Source organism: Toxorhynchites rutilus, chromosome 1 (genome assembly GCF_029784135.1).
Source record: "Toxorhynchites rutilus septentrionalis strain SRP chromosome 1, ASM2978413v1, whole genome shotgun sequence".
Classification (NCBI taxonomy): Eukaryota; Metazoa; Arthropoda; class Insecta; order Diptera; family Culicidae; genus Toxorhynchites; species Toxorhynchites rutilus.
This window is the reverse complement of record NC_073744.1, coordinates 127,855,895-127,870,556: the sequence shown is the minus strand read 5'-3', so window position 1 is coordinate 127,870,556 and position 14,662 is coordinate 127,855,895. Positions and strand designations below refer to the sequence as shown.

The following is a 14,662-nucleotide window of genomic DNA, read 5'->3' as shown; positions in this document are numbered from 1 at the left end:
CGAGTTATAGCTATTCAAAAACCCGGAAAACTCGCGTCCGACTTCAATTCGTACCGCCCAATAGCAATGCTGTCTTGTATACGGAAACTGTTGGAGAAAATTATCTTGTTTCGCCTTGATCGATGGGTTGAAACGAATGGCCTACTCTCAGTTACACAATATGGGTTCCGTAGGGGCAAGGGGACGAATGATTGTCTTGCGTTGCTTTCTTCAGAAAATCAAATGGCTTACGCCGAAAAAAAACAAATGGCTTCAGTATTCTTGGACATAAAGGGGGCCTTCGATTCTGTTTCAATAGAGGTTTTGTCAGGCAAATTACACTCTCGGGGTCTGCCGCTTCTATTGAATAATATGTTATATAACTTGCTTTGTGAGAAGCATTTGAACTTTTCTCACGGAGATTCGGCAGTAAGTCGGGTCTCTTACATGGGCCTCCCCCAGGGCTCATGTTTAAGCCCCCTTTTGTACAACTTCTATGTAAGCGACATCGACAATTGCCTTACACAAAATTGCAGCCTAAGACAACTTGCAGATGATGGAGTGGTGTCTGTCGTAGGATCAAACGAATCCGACCTGCAAGGACCCTTACAAGATACTTTGAACAATTTTTCAACCTGGGCCATTGGGCTAGGGATCGAATTCTCCACGGAGAAAACAGAGATGGTGGTTTTTTCTAGGAAGCATAGACCAGCAAAACCAAAGCTTCAACTTTTGGGTAAACCGATCACTCATGCTATGTCATTCAAGTATCTTGGGGTCTGGTTCGACTCCAAATGTACTTGGGGGGCCCATATTAGGTATCTGAGTAAAAAATGCCAACAAAGAATAAACTTTCTCCGTACAATTACCGGCACCTGGTGGGGAGCCCACCCAGAAGATCTTATAATGTTGTATCGAACAACTATTCTCTCAGTGATGGAGTATGGCAGTTTCTGTTTTCAATCAGCTGCCAAAACACACCTCATTAAACTCGAGCGAATTCAGTATCTTTGTCTCCGTATCGCGTTGGGATGTATGCCCTCAACGCATACCATGAGTCTCGAGGTTTTGGCAGGCCTACTCCCACTAAAATCGAGATCGCTTCAAATTATTATCTCTTCGGTTCTTCATCCGGTGTAAGGTCATGAACCCATTGCTGATCGGAAATTTTGAGCAGCTGATCGAGCTAAATTTTCACTCCGGATTCATGAGTTCATATCATGAATTCATCTCCATGCAGGTTGATCCTTCTTCGTATATTCCCAACCGTGTTTGTTTCCCTGACTACATCAATTCCTCTGTGCATTTTGATCTGTCCATGAAGCAAGATATCCATGGATATTCAGATTACCAACGATCGAGGATCGCTCCAACGATCTTCGATGAAAAGTATGGGGATATCAATTGTGATAATATGTACTTTACTGATGGGTCCACTATAAACGAGTCCACAGGATTTGGAGTGTTCAACGAATTTTTTAGCACCTCACACAGTCTTCAGAATCCTTGCTCAGTGTATATTGCTGAATTGGCAGCAATTCATTGGGCGCTGGACAGCGTCGCCTCACGACCTGTTGAACACTATTACATTATAACGGATAGTCTTAGCTCTGTCGAAGCTATCCGTTCAGTGAGGCCGGAAAAGCACTCGCCGTACTTCCTTGAGAGAATATGAGAAATTTTGAGTGCTTTATCCAGACGCTGTTATGTCATTACCTTTATCTGGGTCCCTTCACATTGCTCCATTCCGGGTAATGAGAGGACTGACTCATTAGCAAAGGTAGGTGCAATTGAAGGCGATATTTATCAGCGTCAAATCGCCTTCAATGAATTTTATTCTTTAGTCCGTAAAAATACCATCGCTAACTGGCAACGCAAGTGGAATGAAGATGATTTGGGCCGGTGGTTTCACTCGATTATCCCTAAGGTTAGCCTCAAACCGTGGTTCAAAAGTCTAGACTTGAGTCGGGACTTTATTCGCACCTTCTCTCGACTCATGTCCAATCACTGTTCGTTAGATGCACTACTCTTTCGTTTCAATCTTGCCAGCAGCAATCTCTGCGTTTGTGGCCAAGGTTATCACGACATCGAGCACATTGTTTGGTCGTGCGAGGTGTATCTGGTCGCCAGATCGAATTTAGAAAACTCCCTTCGGGCCCGAGGAAGACAGCCCAATGTGCCGGTGAGAGATGTGTTGGCTCGGTTAGACCTTGATTACATGTTCCATATATATGTTTTCCTTAAAGCTATAGATCTTCGTGTGTGATTGTCCCTACATCCTTATACCCTCCTTTCCTTCCTTTGCGGGTAATTCGTCCCCTTGCTATAAATAGTAGAATAAGTTGAAATGTAAATACACTATAGAAATATGTCACCCTCCTAAACCCGAGTACACCGCGAGTAATCGGTTTTCCACCTTACTAACCATAGATGTAAGAAAATTGTTTATATATATATATATATATATATATATATATATATATATATATATATATATATATATATATATATATATATATATATATATATATATATATATATAGTTTTAAAATTATATTTAAGAATTCGGCTCCTTTAAACCTAAGTAACTGAGCCTGTAAAAATAAACGAATTAATATAAAAAAAAAATAATGCTCTCATTCTTCTCCAGAAGTGTGAGGATATTATAAATAGAAGTGTGAGGATAGACAGATATAGGTACTTGAGGATGTCCACTTTCTTCGCAACGGGATGGAGCTCCCAGTACGCACATACCACGGATCGCAGTTGCTATAACTTCCACAGTTTATCTGATAGTGATGTCAAATTTTGTTTGAAAGCTCACTACTGGACTAATATTAAGAAGACGATAAAGTGATAAAAATGGGTGGGTTATATCTATGAAATTGACGTGGGACTACCATTGGCTTAGTAATCATTTGTTTGTATTGATTAAATTATTGATTGAATGAAATAATTTTCGAATGCAATTGAATTCAACATATTTGCTTTGTAAGTAAAGAATTTGAACAAATGCCATGTAGCACCAATTCATGCATTGTAATAGGTTATGTTCTTCGTTACAAGTCAATTTGATGACAACATTTTGCCTTATCATCAAACGCTATGCGTAGAAATTCAGTGAGCTAAAGATACGAAGGCATATCTTCCAATGTCGTCTTGAATAACCGAGTCAAAGTGTTGTGTTTATACCCGCTTTTGTAGTCCGTGTTAGGAAACCACAATCCGGAGTGCATAAATGCATGCGAGTACAAAAGTATTCCCGTATTCCCTTGCATGAACCAAAAATTTAAACTTTTTATACCTTTTATCCTCGATTTTGTGGTCTGTGTTGGGGAAACACATTTTGGTCTGCACAAATGCAAGCGAGTACAAAAGTTGCATATTTTTGCAATGTCGATTTCCACAGGTTCTTTGGTTTTCAAGTCTGTATTGGGGAAAGCGTATCCCCGTTTCTCTGGTTGCTCCTCTTGATCGGTACAATTTGAGGAGCGCAAATCAGGTCAATCAAAACGTAAGATTTAGCGCATTTAGACTACGTTTAGGCATTTCCCAATTATTCAAATGACGTAGACGTAGTCTTACATTAAAATTCCTCCATCAGAATAGTTTTTTTGGTTTCAAATTAATTAACCTTCGAAGAAATGGAAAATGTAGTGGAAAACGTCGTTTGTACATTCAATTCTTCCAAACAAAGTTTTATTTTCACCAAAAACGCAATTTTTCAAATTATACTCCTAATGTGTGAATACTTTGTTTGGCACTCTCCAGTTTTTGGTTTGCAACACGAGATTCGCGAATATCGCTTGTTCTAGTTTCGCAAATCCTGTTTGTTTATTCATTACTATCAACAGGCCTGAACATGAGTGCCCTAATGATACCTAATAAATTAATAACTTAAAATACTTAATCTACTTAAAACTATGCCTAACTGGAAAGAGCGGTCAAGAATGCCTTTCTTAAACTGGCGCGAGATAAGTGAAAGTTATAAGATAAGTAACAGCGGTTAAATACACGAGACATACTCGATACGGGTTCGTTGTAACCGTAGTTTGTGCGAGAGTGAGGAAGGCAGAGAAATGTATGTGAATGCAGGTTACGAGGGCGTATATTAAAATCGATCGACTGAAGAAGATCAGCACAATCGATTTTCGAGGAAACTAGATCGGCTATAAAAGTTGCCTTCGCTTCATCTCTACGTAAGCTCAACAAATCGAGTCCGATCAATTTACAACGATCCTCATAGCTGGGTAAGTTCGAAGGATCGCTCCAGGGCAAGTTGCGTAGGGCGAAACGGACGAATTTCCGCTGGATCACCTCAATTAGCTGGACACTATTTTGGTAGTAGGGAGACCATACTATGCACGCATATTCAAGATGAGAGCGCACTAAAGCACAATAAAGAGCTTTGATACAATGTGGGTCTTTGAATTGCTTTGTGATGGGAAAAATTAAACCTAACATCCTAGATGCCTTGCTGGTGATGTATGAGATATGGTCGCTGAACGTTAGCTTTGAGCCGAAGACGATACCAAGATCCTTGATAGTCACAACACGTTTCAAAGAGATATTGCGTATTTTATACGAAAATGTTACAGGCGATCGTTTCCGCGTGAACGATATGACTGAACACTTTGCTGGATTTAAAACCATTCTAGTGGTTTCGCACCAATCAGAGAAAATATCGAGTTGTTGCTGTAGGAATATCGCATCATCGACACTATTCACAGTGTAGAACAATTTAAAATCGTCCGCATATGCAAGTTTGGGACACTTCAGACAAAGATTAACATCATTGAGGTAAAGCAGGAATATATAAGGACCGAGATGACTTCCTTGATGACCAGATTTGTAGAAGTAGACCTTTTGGGCACGAAACCGTGTTGTTGGTCGGAGATGTAACTACTGCAGGCGTGTGAGATGAAATCCAAAACTATTATCTCAAATAGTTTGGAGATAGAACAAAGGCAAGCGATACCTCTATAATTTTTGACGTCCTTTTTGCTGCCTTTTTTAAAAACGGGGTAAACGAATGAATTTTTCCATGCCTTCGGGGAAACTCCACAGCGTAGTGAGCGACTGAACAATAGACTTAGCGGTGAAGAGAGTATGCTTGAACACTTTTTCAATATGATAGAAGGGATGCCATCTGGTCCAGGATTCGAAGATCTCTTGAGATCCAAACACGCAAGTTGTACTTTGCTGGAACTTATAGCAGGAATAATACAGATAGCAGGTAGGCAAGGTACACTACTGGCGGCTTCATAAATTTGCTCATTGTGAAGTCTTTCGCTAACGAAAACGCTACTGAATTGTTCTCGGAATAGCTCACGTATGCTTATTTTGTTTGAAGCATCCACATTGTTGCGTGTCATTATGGTTGGTAGTCCTGACTCCTTCCTCTGTACATCAACAAATCTGCAAAATGCTTGTGGGTTCTTTTTCAGATTACTCTGAACACGGTCCAGATGAGCTCCAAATAGCGCTCTGCTCAATTGTTTATAGTCTTTGTTGATTTCTGAGTAACTGGCTTGGAGATTGGAGATTGGAGAATTTCCTCAAAGTAGAACGTTTTTCCCTCTTCAAACGTTTCAAAAGATGATTATACCATGGCGGATAACGGGAGTTGCAGGCTGTTTTCTTGGGTCAAATCGATCAATCGCATAGAGGATAACATTAGATAAAGACTGCGTGGCTACCTCTATATCGTTGTCAATCAGAATGTCGTCCCAGATGATACTTGTGAAGAAACGATTCATTGATGAAAAATTCGCTTTACGATAATTGTAGTAAGTAGATTCGATGGTTTCAATAAAGACGAGTGGTGACGTTTCGAGCAACGAAACAAGAAGCGGAGGATGATGACGACATATATTAACTAAAGCGGAAGGAGCTTTGATCACCGTTGTGTTATGAACCATTTCTGAATTGGTGAAACATATGTCGAGCATACGATTATTATCGTTGAGGATTCCGTTCATTTGACACAAACCGGCAATCAATCGTTCTATGTAATTAGCAAAACTCTAGAGTAAGTTTTTGGCTGTGGAACTAATCAAAGGACTCTTGTAACTGATTAACTTCTCTTTTTTTTTTTAATTCGGAGGTAGATTGGAATCTACCTCCGAATTAGTCATTCATTGCCTACATAACTTTTCGAGTCCGCTTTCCGCTGTCCATTTGCAGCTGTCAAAGTCAGGTCAAAGAAGTTCTTCCAAGGTCGTAAGTCTACCATGAGAAAAATAAAACAGGGGTGAGCTAAACTGCTAAACTTGCTAAACTTGCATAGGAGACGTAATCGACAACACCATTAGTGTTGGGAAAACGCATTTTTGTTGTTTTTTGGCCTACAAGCATAACCATGCAAATTTCCGATGAAATGATCTGTCCAGTTGAAGGATATTATCGGCAAAAAGAGGGCCTAGGTGATTTAGCGGATTATAACTTTTTTTTTCATTTGGAAAACGCTTGCGTCTATTTATGCGGACAATCAATCGTTTCAATGAACATTTGTCCGCATAGCTATACGTAATCACCAGGTTGCTCTATTTGTAGCGTTAGTATTTACAATTCCGATAATAGTCAAAACGTCTCCGTCGATAGTTTCAGTTGTTATCGGATAAAATCAAAAGGGAAGAAATTTAGTGAAATATCTGGAAGAGGTGCCCTTGATTTGTTGCGAGTCTGTGATAGTACTTTTTTCCTGAAGAATACTCTGGGATATGATAAGAACAGCAGGTTCGGGCAATTAATTGAATTTGTAAAGGCAATCTGCAATGCTGGTAATTTAAGCAACATGATTTACCGATATCACGATCAATCGCATAAAGATGGTGGAGTGACTTACTCCAACGGTATGGGTAAATGCAGAGTATGTGGAATAATTCAATGTTGAATCCGAGGAGTTATAATGCTAAGAAATTGGTTATTTCAATTTTACTACTGATCTGATTGTTTCATTGTCTACTTGAAGATTCAAATGCAGAAATTTAGATAATTATGAAATTAAATAACACAATTGCTTCTCTTTGTTCATCGTATACAGAAAATAGTAATTATATGAGCAGCGTTTCAATGCTTTCTTATATTCATCTATTAGGAAACACTAAGTAATAAGACACTATCGTGACAGACATGTTTGCACTCTACAAAGAATGTGATTCAAGTGTAAATTTATCTTATAGCACATAATACTGAAAATTTTTGATTTTCGAACGATGTATGATAGCTGTATTGAACTACGTCTGTTATGCGGACAAACAATGATTTTTCGGAAACGTTTTTTTTTCAAAATTGCTCAAATGTTTTCGAACAAACAATGTTTGTTTGCATGTTGAGCAAACGTATTACATTTTGTAGAATGCGAAACAGCGAAAAAGTTGATTTTGTTCATTCTGTCGTTTACGTCTCCTATACAAACATGGACAGTAAAGTGAGCATTACGGTTTAGTCTGATGTTATTATCTTGAAGAGGAGATAGGTATTGTATCGAGTGATTTTCAAGTCTTCGATAAGACATTCGGTTATATACTTTCTTGAAAAATGAAAAGAAAGTTACAAATGCTTGGATGTAGGAACCCTACAGACCAATAACTTATCTCAAAACATTAAATAATTATATATCCATTATTTGCAACGGAGGCATAATAATAACTAATTATTCGCTTCACGATACTCTACGAACACGCTTGTGCTCCAAAGCAATGTGGTGAGTGCAAGTGTGTATCCGACATACCTGTCGAAAGAAAGCACTCCGACACTTCCAAACACGTGTCCATCACACGGTGCGCACTCGAAGAACCACAAAAACACGCCACTACATTTTACTTCCTCTATTTTCATCACGACTAAACAAAACAAAAAAATCCCCATCCGAATCAAACGGCTTTTCTGCGTTTCTCTTTTTGTTTCTTCCGTTTTGAAGACCACTTTTTGCCGATTTTTGAATGCGCGCACGTTGCTTCCTATGCAGCCGACTGACTTTACTTCGCTTCGGGTCATCAAATCCAACGAAACCAACAACTTTTGGTCACGTTTGCGCCGAGCTCAAGGAAAAGCTAAGAAAGTGAAATTGCTCAAAACGTCAACAATGGCTGACTGGTTGGCTGGCGAAGCTTTTACAACTTCCACAATCAAAGTAGCGGCAGGTAGAAGCAAAAATGACAGTGTATTTGCATAAATGTTTAGTTCCACCTCGATCCGCTCTGTTGCATGTGTATTTTGGTGACATTGGAGGCCGTTTTGTATTCACCAACAAGAGTTACCGTAGTAAACAATCAAAATTCTCACAGGTCCAATTAGTTTCGTAATAATTACGCGTGTTTCGGTTTGTCGGCAATTACTTTTTTCCAGGGTGGGAAAGTCGAGCAGCGTAAGTTGTACCATCATGTGAATAACAATTATGGATTGCGTTATCAATTGCAGTCCGATCCCTGTTTTGTTTGTAAATATCAAAACGAATTGTGTTTTGGATCGAAATGTTTGCCTACTTGAGAAGAAAAATTGTAATGGGTTGTGTCTAGGATACGACCGCAGTTTTCGGCGTACAAATACGGAATCATATTAGGGTAAATGACCTTGGTTTGTCCAATTGAGGGTGTTTTCACGCAACTAGTAAATTCAAATCGATTTTTCATCATGAAAATAACATATAACCAATATGAGTTTGGGTTTGTTGAAAATCCCCAAGACTCTAGTTGCTAATACTACCATAAGGCGTTGAAATGATTGAAATTTTTATCAATAGCTCTGATAGGGTTTGTTCAAAAAAATGATCATGGTTTGTCCGGTTTTAGAAATCATTATTTTTGAATGAAAAAAATCGATTTTTGAAGTAGATGTTGCATTTATCATTGTTTGAGTTTACTGTCATCATGTTGATCCATTCGTAATTTAGACTTTCTTCAAAATATTGCATTTTCTTGGGCATTTTAAAAATGTTCACATCAACACACTCAACGCAGAGAAACATTATTACTGCTATGCGCGAAGGACACAATAAACAAACTGCAGCGCGCCAAGCGGTTGCTATAGAAAACATGTGGACAAAACAACAGTACTGAATCGGACAACTCATGATCAGAATTGAGGTCACCTAAATGCGTTATTTACATGGTTTAGCTTTGTGAATCTGATACAAATGGTATGCAAGCATGATGTTTACGATATTTGTAAGTGTTATAACCCAGAAAAGGTCTGAATACGTGCGAAATAATCATCTGGTGATTGATTGAAAGTTAGCTCAATTGAGGGGCGCATTGACATCAATAGAAGGTGGATGTTATAATCCTTTAAAACATGTGAATCCGTAAAAGTATACTATAAAACTAATGTAATTCATGAAAAGGACAATTTTATTTATATATTTTGAAACATTCGAATACCTGATTTTACACAGGTGCGCAGAATTAGAGCATTCAAAAAAGTGGTCAAACCATGATCATATTTTCGACTGGACAAACCAAAATCATTTACCTTATTTAATCCACTTGTTTATCACTTCGGATATTATTTTAGAATGCATCTAAATTTTTGAAATAACTTTTTAGCTATTTAGTTTTTCATTACTTCAATAGACTCCACTCAAGCATGCTTTTTTGATTCCGTCCTCACCTTACGATTGAACTGCACTGTCAACTCGCATCAGACTTTCTCCTTCCCACGCAGATATCGATCACAAACTACAAACACTTTTGCTCCTATATTCCGCTTGAGATGTGATCGCAGCCCACAACACGCAACAATAACGTCTCTCTGCTGGAATTCGAAAGCATCCTTCCATGATTTTTAATGATTTTTCAAAAGACGCACATGAAAAATTTACGAGATTTCAAAAACAACAAAACTTGATTTTTGTTTAACAAACACAGATATTTTGTGTTTTTGGCATCTGACGTTTGTTACTACATTACTAGAACACTTTTTTCTATTCACCACCAGAGTGCGCTCATTATCGCCGGAGATCCGGTGGGTACCAAATTACCCACGGGGTACCGAATTTGTACCAGTTTATCTACTTAGTTGAGATTTCTATGCCAAATAATACTTATGACAGACATACAGCTGTACTTGCGTTGTACTTCGAAAATTGTATGTCTGTCACCATGTACAGCGCTAGAACCATGCAAGCAACTCGGTACAATCGCTGTACCTGTACCGACCTGTTTTACCGCTGTACATGGCTACAGTTGTACTGTGCGCAGCGCCATAGACGGTTAGTGGTGGGTAGCATGAACAAGCAGAATCAAATCACTTGATAAACGTTCTTTTCATTGACTTTCTTTTAAGTTAATAACTCAGATTGGAAACTTTTTTGTTGTGTTTGATAGTTTAGACACTAAATAAAAACCTTTTTCATTGAAATATGTGGTGGAAATTGGAAAAATATCTGATTGTCAGTTTGACATACGGTACAATGTACAACCAAAGTATGTCTGTCATGGTACGATGGTACCTGTACAACGCTGTACACGTACAACGCAAGTACAGCTGTATGTCTGTCCCTGGTATAACACGCCTAGAATGCGTTTTTGAGTGGCAATTTCTAGAATACGCGTGACCACAGTAGGATTGGGCGATCTTGGATCGATTTTCAGAAGATCGATTTTTTCAATTCCGAATTCCGATTTTTTTGGATCGATTCTTTGTACCCGGAAAATCGTGAAGATCGATCTTTTTCTTCCGATTTTTCCGATCTCACAATTTATTTTTTTTGAGCGTTCATAGATTTCAATCTCGTCACATGACACATTTTATTAACAGAATGTCAACGTTTGGATCGCTCTCGAGGATGTCAAATTAGTGATAGTGAATCTAGGTGAAGCTGCTCTGTATATTTGGTCTAGGATTGGGCGATCTTGGATCGATATTTAAAAGATCGATTTTTTCCGATTTAACACAAACTTTTTGTAATTTTCTTTTTCAGTATGAATCAGTTTTAATCTCACCAAAGATTGCCTGACAAATTTTAGAAACATAAAGGCAACTTTTGACCGCTATGAAGCACTTCATTTGGCCTACTAACAAAGACAGTTTGATCGTTCTTCGATTTAATTCCGTACAAGTTCTGACAAGATCGGAATTTGCGACAGCTACTAAAGGTTGCTGATGAGTTACTAATGATACTTTTTCAAATAAATTATTTAATTAAATGATTCCATAACGGTACAAGATGAATGCTCTTGAGAACACTATTTTCGAAGATCTAATTTTTTGTGTTCTTGATTATTAAATAGAACCATGAAATTTTCATTCCATGTTTAAACAAAAGACCCATATAATATAAGTAGACAAATTAAAAAAATGCTTCCGAATTTGTAAAAAGATCGATCCGGCAAAGATCGATTCTTTTGTGCCGAAATAATCAGTGAATCGATCCCTACGCCGTTTAGAAAATCGATTCGTCGAGATCGATCTTTTCGTAAAGATCACCCAATCCTAGACCACAGTGCAAGTCGGGGGAAATATCCTTGACGAAAAATTCCCCCGACCAGAACGGGCATCAGACCCGAACCCCCGACATGTTAGCTGTAACGCTAATCACTTGAATACGTGAGCACCTAACGAAACGCCTGAGTGATGAAACCATATGCTGGTAGAAAAAAAAATCAAACACAAAGAAATATATAGAACTTATTCCTCTTCGTTATGATTCAAGGATATTGGTACTGAGAAAAGAGTATTGATTGATCTTTTTTAGAAATGTTTGTTCTATGTTCGTTGTTTATCTCAAACGAAAAACGTCCTCATATCTGACATCACAGATCACCGAACAAAAGTGACAGAAGTCTTTCCAGTTTATCAAATAAAAGATTCAAATGAAACTCGTGTACTAGAATAGGACATTTTGCTCGTCTCGACAGCGACTGAAGCCGAGACGAATTGTTCGCTTTACCACTTTGCCATAAATTTGATATTTCTCTTCTAGACAAATTTTGCTCATCTAGTACACTGAAAATTTTAACTCGAAAAAGATACATAATACCCATTTTAGAGATGGGCTTTTAGTGAGCGGCTCAGAGCCGGGCGCTCAATGAAAAGAGTCATTTGAGCGACTCGACGGCTCTTTTCAAAAAGTGGTTTATCCGGATATGCAAAGAATGGAAGACGTAAAAAATAAGGTTTAAAACAATAATCAGTGCAGAAAATAGTAAAAATATTACTTTACTGAAGGTTTCATCTGATATATTTCCATCACAATAATCTTCTTCACTTTTTTTTATTTATAAACATTATGTTATCTGATGAAAGTCTACTACATCTTTATGGCAAACCTGTCCTGCTTTCGGGAAAACTCGCTCACATGATATTGAATTCGCTGGAATACATAAAGTTTTTGAAAAACATGGTAGAGCCGCGGACAGATAGATTTCCTTTCATTCTACCCAAGCAAAGGGTCGCTTATTCTCAGCAAATGTGGTTCCGCTAAATATCTATTTACAATAGATATTGGAGCAGCTTTTGGATCATGTGAGAATCGAAGATTGCCAACCAATGCATCAAACTCCTCCCATACAGATGACCGCGTTTCATCATCAACTATGGATGTCATTTCTTGCGTCCTGATCAACGACTGGTGTGCATAGTTGTACTTATAATCCGCCAAAATTTACAAACATACAAACAGCTAAATAAAACCGCCTGAAAAGCAGCATGGGAAACATATATTTCTTTCGCACTGCCGCAGGTCACGGTTCGTCAGAACGAACGTACAATCCACGGTTCGTTACCAATGAGCCGGCTCTTAAAAGAAACACGGTTCTTTTATGAACCGCAGTTCTCAAATGAACGGCTCTTAAATGAACTACGATTCAAAAAAGACCCACGGTTCTTTTATGATAATTTGAGAGCCGCGGTTCATTTTTAAAGAACCGTGGATCGTACGATCTTTCTGACGAACCGGCTCAAATGAGCGGCTCGTTCGCCCATCATTAACCAAATTCAGTTCGATTCGAGTTTGAATTCTCTCGAAAAGACTGACTCGTTTCGAAATGCGGAATGGGTCATATAATTGAGGGGCTCAGAAGGAAAGTGGTGTAAGTGACTTGATCGATTTTCTCTTCATCAACATTTTCTTTCGTTAATAACTCTGCTGCAAAAACGTTCCAATTTGAGTTTACTATAGAAACCGACAAATGAGGTTCTGACCTATCGTCAAAATTATCAAATACAGTTAGGAATATGTTTGCAGCTAAATTAGGACCAAAAAAGAGAGTCGATGAAGGAAAATTCAAACAGGTCACTTACATCCCTTTCCTTTTGAGCCCCTCGTATATGTGCTAGATCCAAATGAATTTTTATTGTTAAACTAATGACTCATTATTAAATAAGATTGATTGATTTAAAAAAAAATTAGTTGACTAACAGAACACTATCTACTTAATTTCTTCCCACAGGATGCCGAAAGCGTTGAGCGACTGAACGAAAGCGGCGAACTGCGAAAAATGTTGAAACCTTACAGAGTAGGACTATATCATTCCTTGACTGACAAAATTATCATCCAAACAACTCCATTTTTTCTTCCAGTGCCTGGAATCGTCCTTCACTTGCAAAGTTTGCGGCGGCTATCGACTGCTGCCCTGTCCGTCCTGTGGTGGCTCGAAGAAATCTATTCACCGCAATCACTTCACCACGGAGTTTATCGCGCTCAAGTGCATGAACTGTGACGAAGTAGGCCTGGTAAAGTGTCACAACTGCTGAACAACCCCCCGTCCGGCTATTGGCTGCATTGGCTGTCAAATTTGGGCGTAGCGTAGCGAGTATTGGCGTGCGACCGTATTTGTGTGTGTATGGAATTCCTATAGTTTATAGTGACCATTGACAAGTACTGTATCAAGGTCCTTATTGGGTGACCGCGTGGATGATAGTTTGTTTCCCTCCATTTTAGGTCTCGTGGAAATTGAAACAAGTTCTCTAGCGATTGTTTTTCCAGGAAGATTTGTGAACGCAAAGCGAATGAATGTGAACCCGAGCAAGAGAGAGAGAGCGCGCAAACGGAAGGCGGTACGATACCAACAATCGAACTTTTTGGACTTGGTCAAGTTTTTGCAATACTAGTTTGATAAGTTGTAGTAGTTGTGATAATTGTAGCTATTAAACGCAGATCGAATCAAGCGAACATTGATATTTGCTCACACACACACCTAACCACAACCGGAGATTCGGTTAAGAACGACAAGCGATAAATTCGCCTCATGATTCAGACGGTTAGTAAGCTCATTCCGCGTACCGTTTAAATATAAGGTTCCGACCTAACTGAAGATGAACAAGTGAAGTTCAACAGCAGCGAACGGAGATACATGCGGGACAAATTTCAGGCATTTCCAAACAAATACGTAAAATGTAAATAGAATTATAAAAATCCTCACGTCTTATTGTTTGAAGACGCGGAAAATGGTTCATATGAGTTTCCTCGAAACTATGACGCATAGCCACTGCTCAAAAAAAATCGATGATAGTAATAGAAGTTGAATGAAGACCCATAATCAGGAATGCATCGGTAATTTCGGCAATCAAGTTTTGTGTGATTTTTCGCTTGCTTGATTTTATCTTCGTAGCAATACTAGGATTTAATATAAAGGAAAAAAAATCCCGACCGAATTTATTCTTTCCAAAAGAACGAAAAGAAAATCAACAGATCAACTGCTCCTGAAGTACTCAAACCATACACATTGCATGACACGTA

At 38.5% G+C, this 14,662-nt stretch overlaps 1 protein-coding gene across 2 annotated transcripts in view; it reads left to right on the top strand.

The window, feature by feature from the left end:
- Window positions 1-14,552, top strand: part of LOC129778511 (glutaredoxin domain-containing cysteine-rich protein CG12206-like) — a 127,621-nt gene extending 113,069 nt beyond the window's left edge. For both annotated transcript variants that reach the window (XM_055785450.1, XM_055785458.1), the window contains exons 4-6: window positions 13,374-13,439; window positions 13,504-13,801; window positions 13,865-14,552. In XM_055785450.1, the coding sequence (XP_055641425.1) occupies window positions 13,374-13,439; window positions 13,504-13,677 (240 nt within the window). In that variant the 3' untranslated portion in view covers window positions 13,678-13,801; window positions 13,865-14,552. The remainder of the gene's footprint in view (window positions 1-13,373; window positions 13,440-13,503; window positions 13,802-13,864) is intronic.
- Window positions 14,553-14,662: the final 110 nt, after the last annotated feature.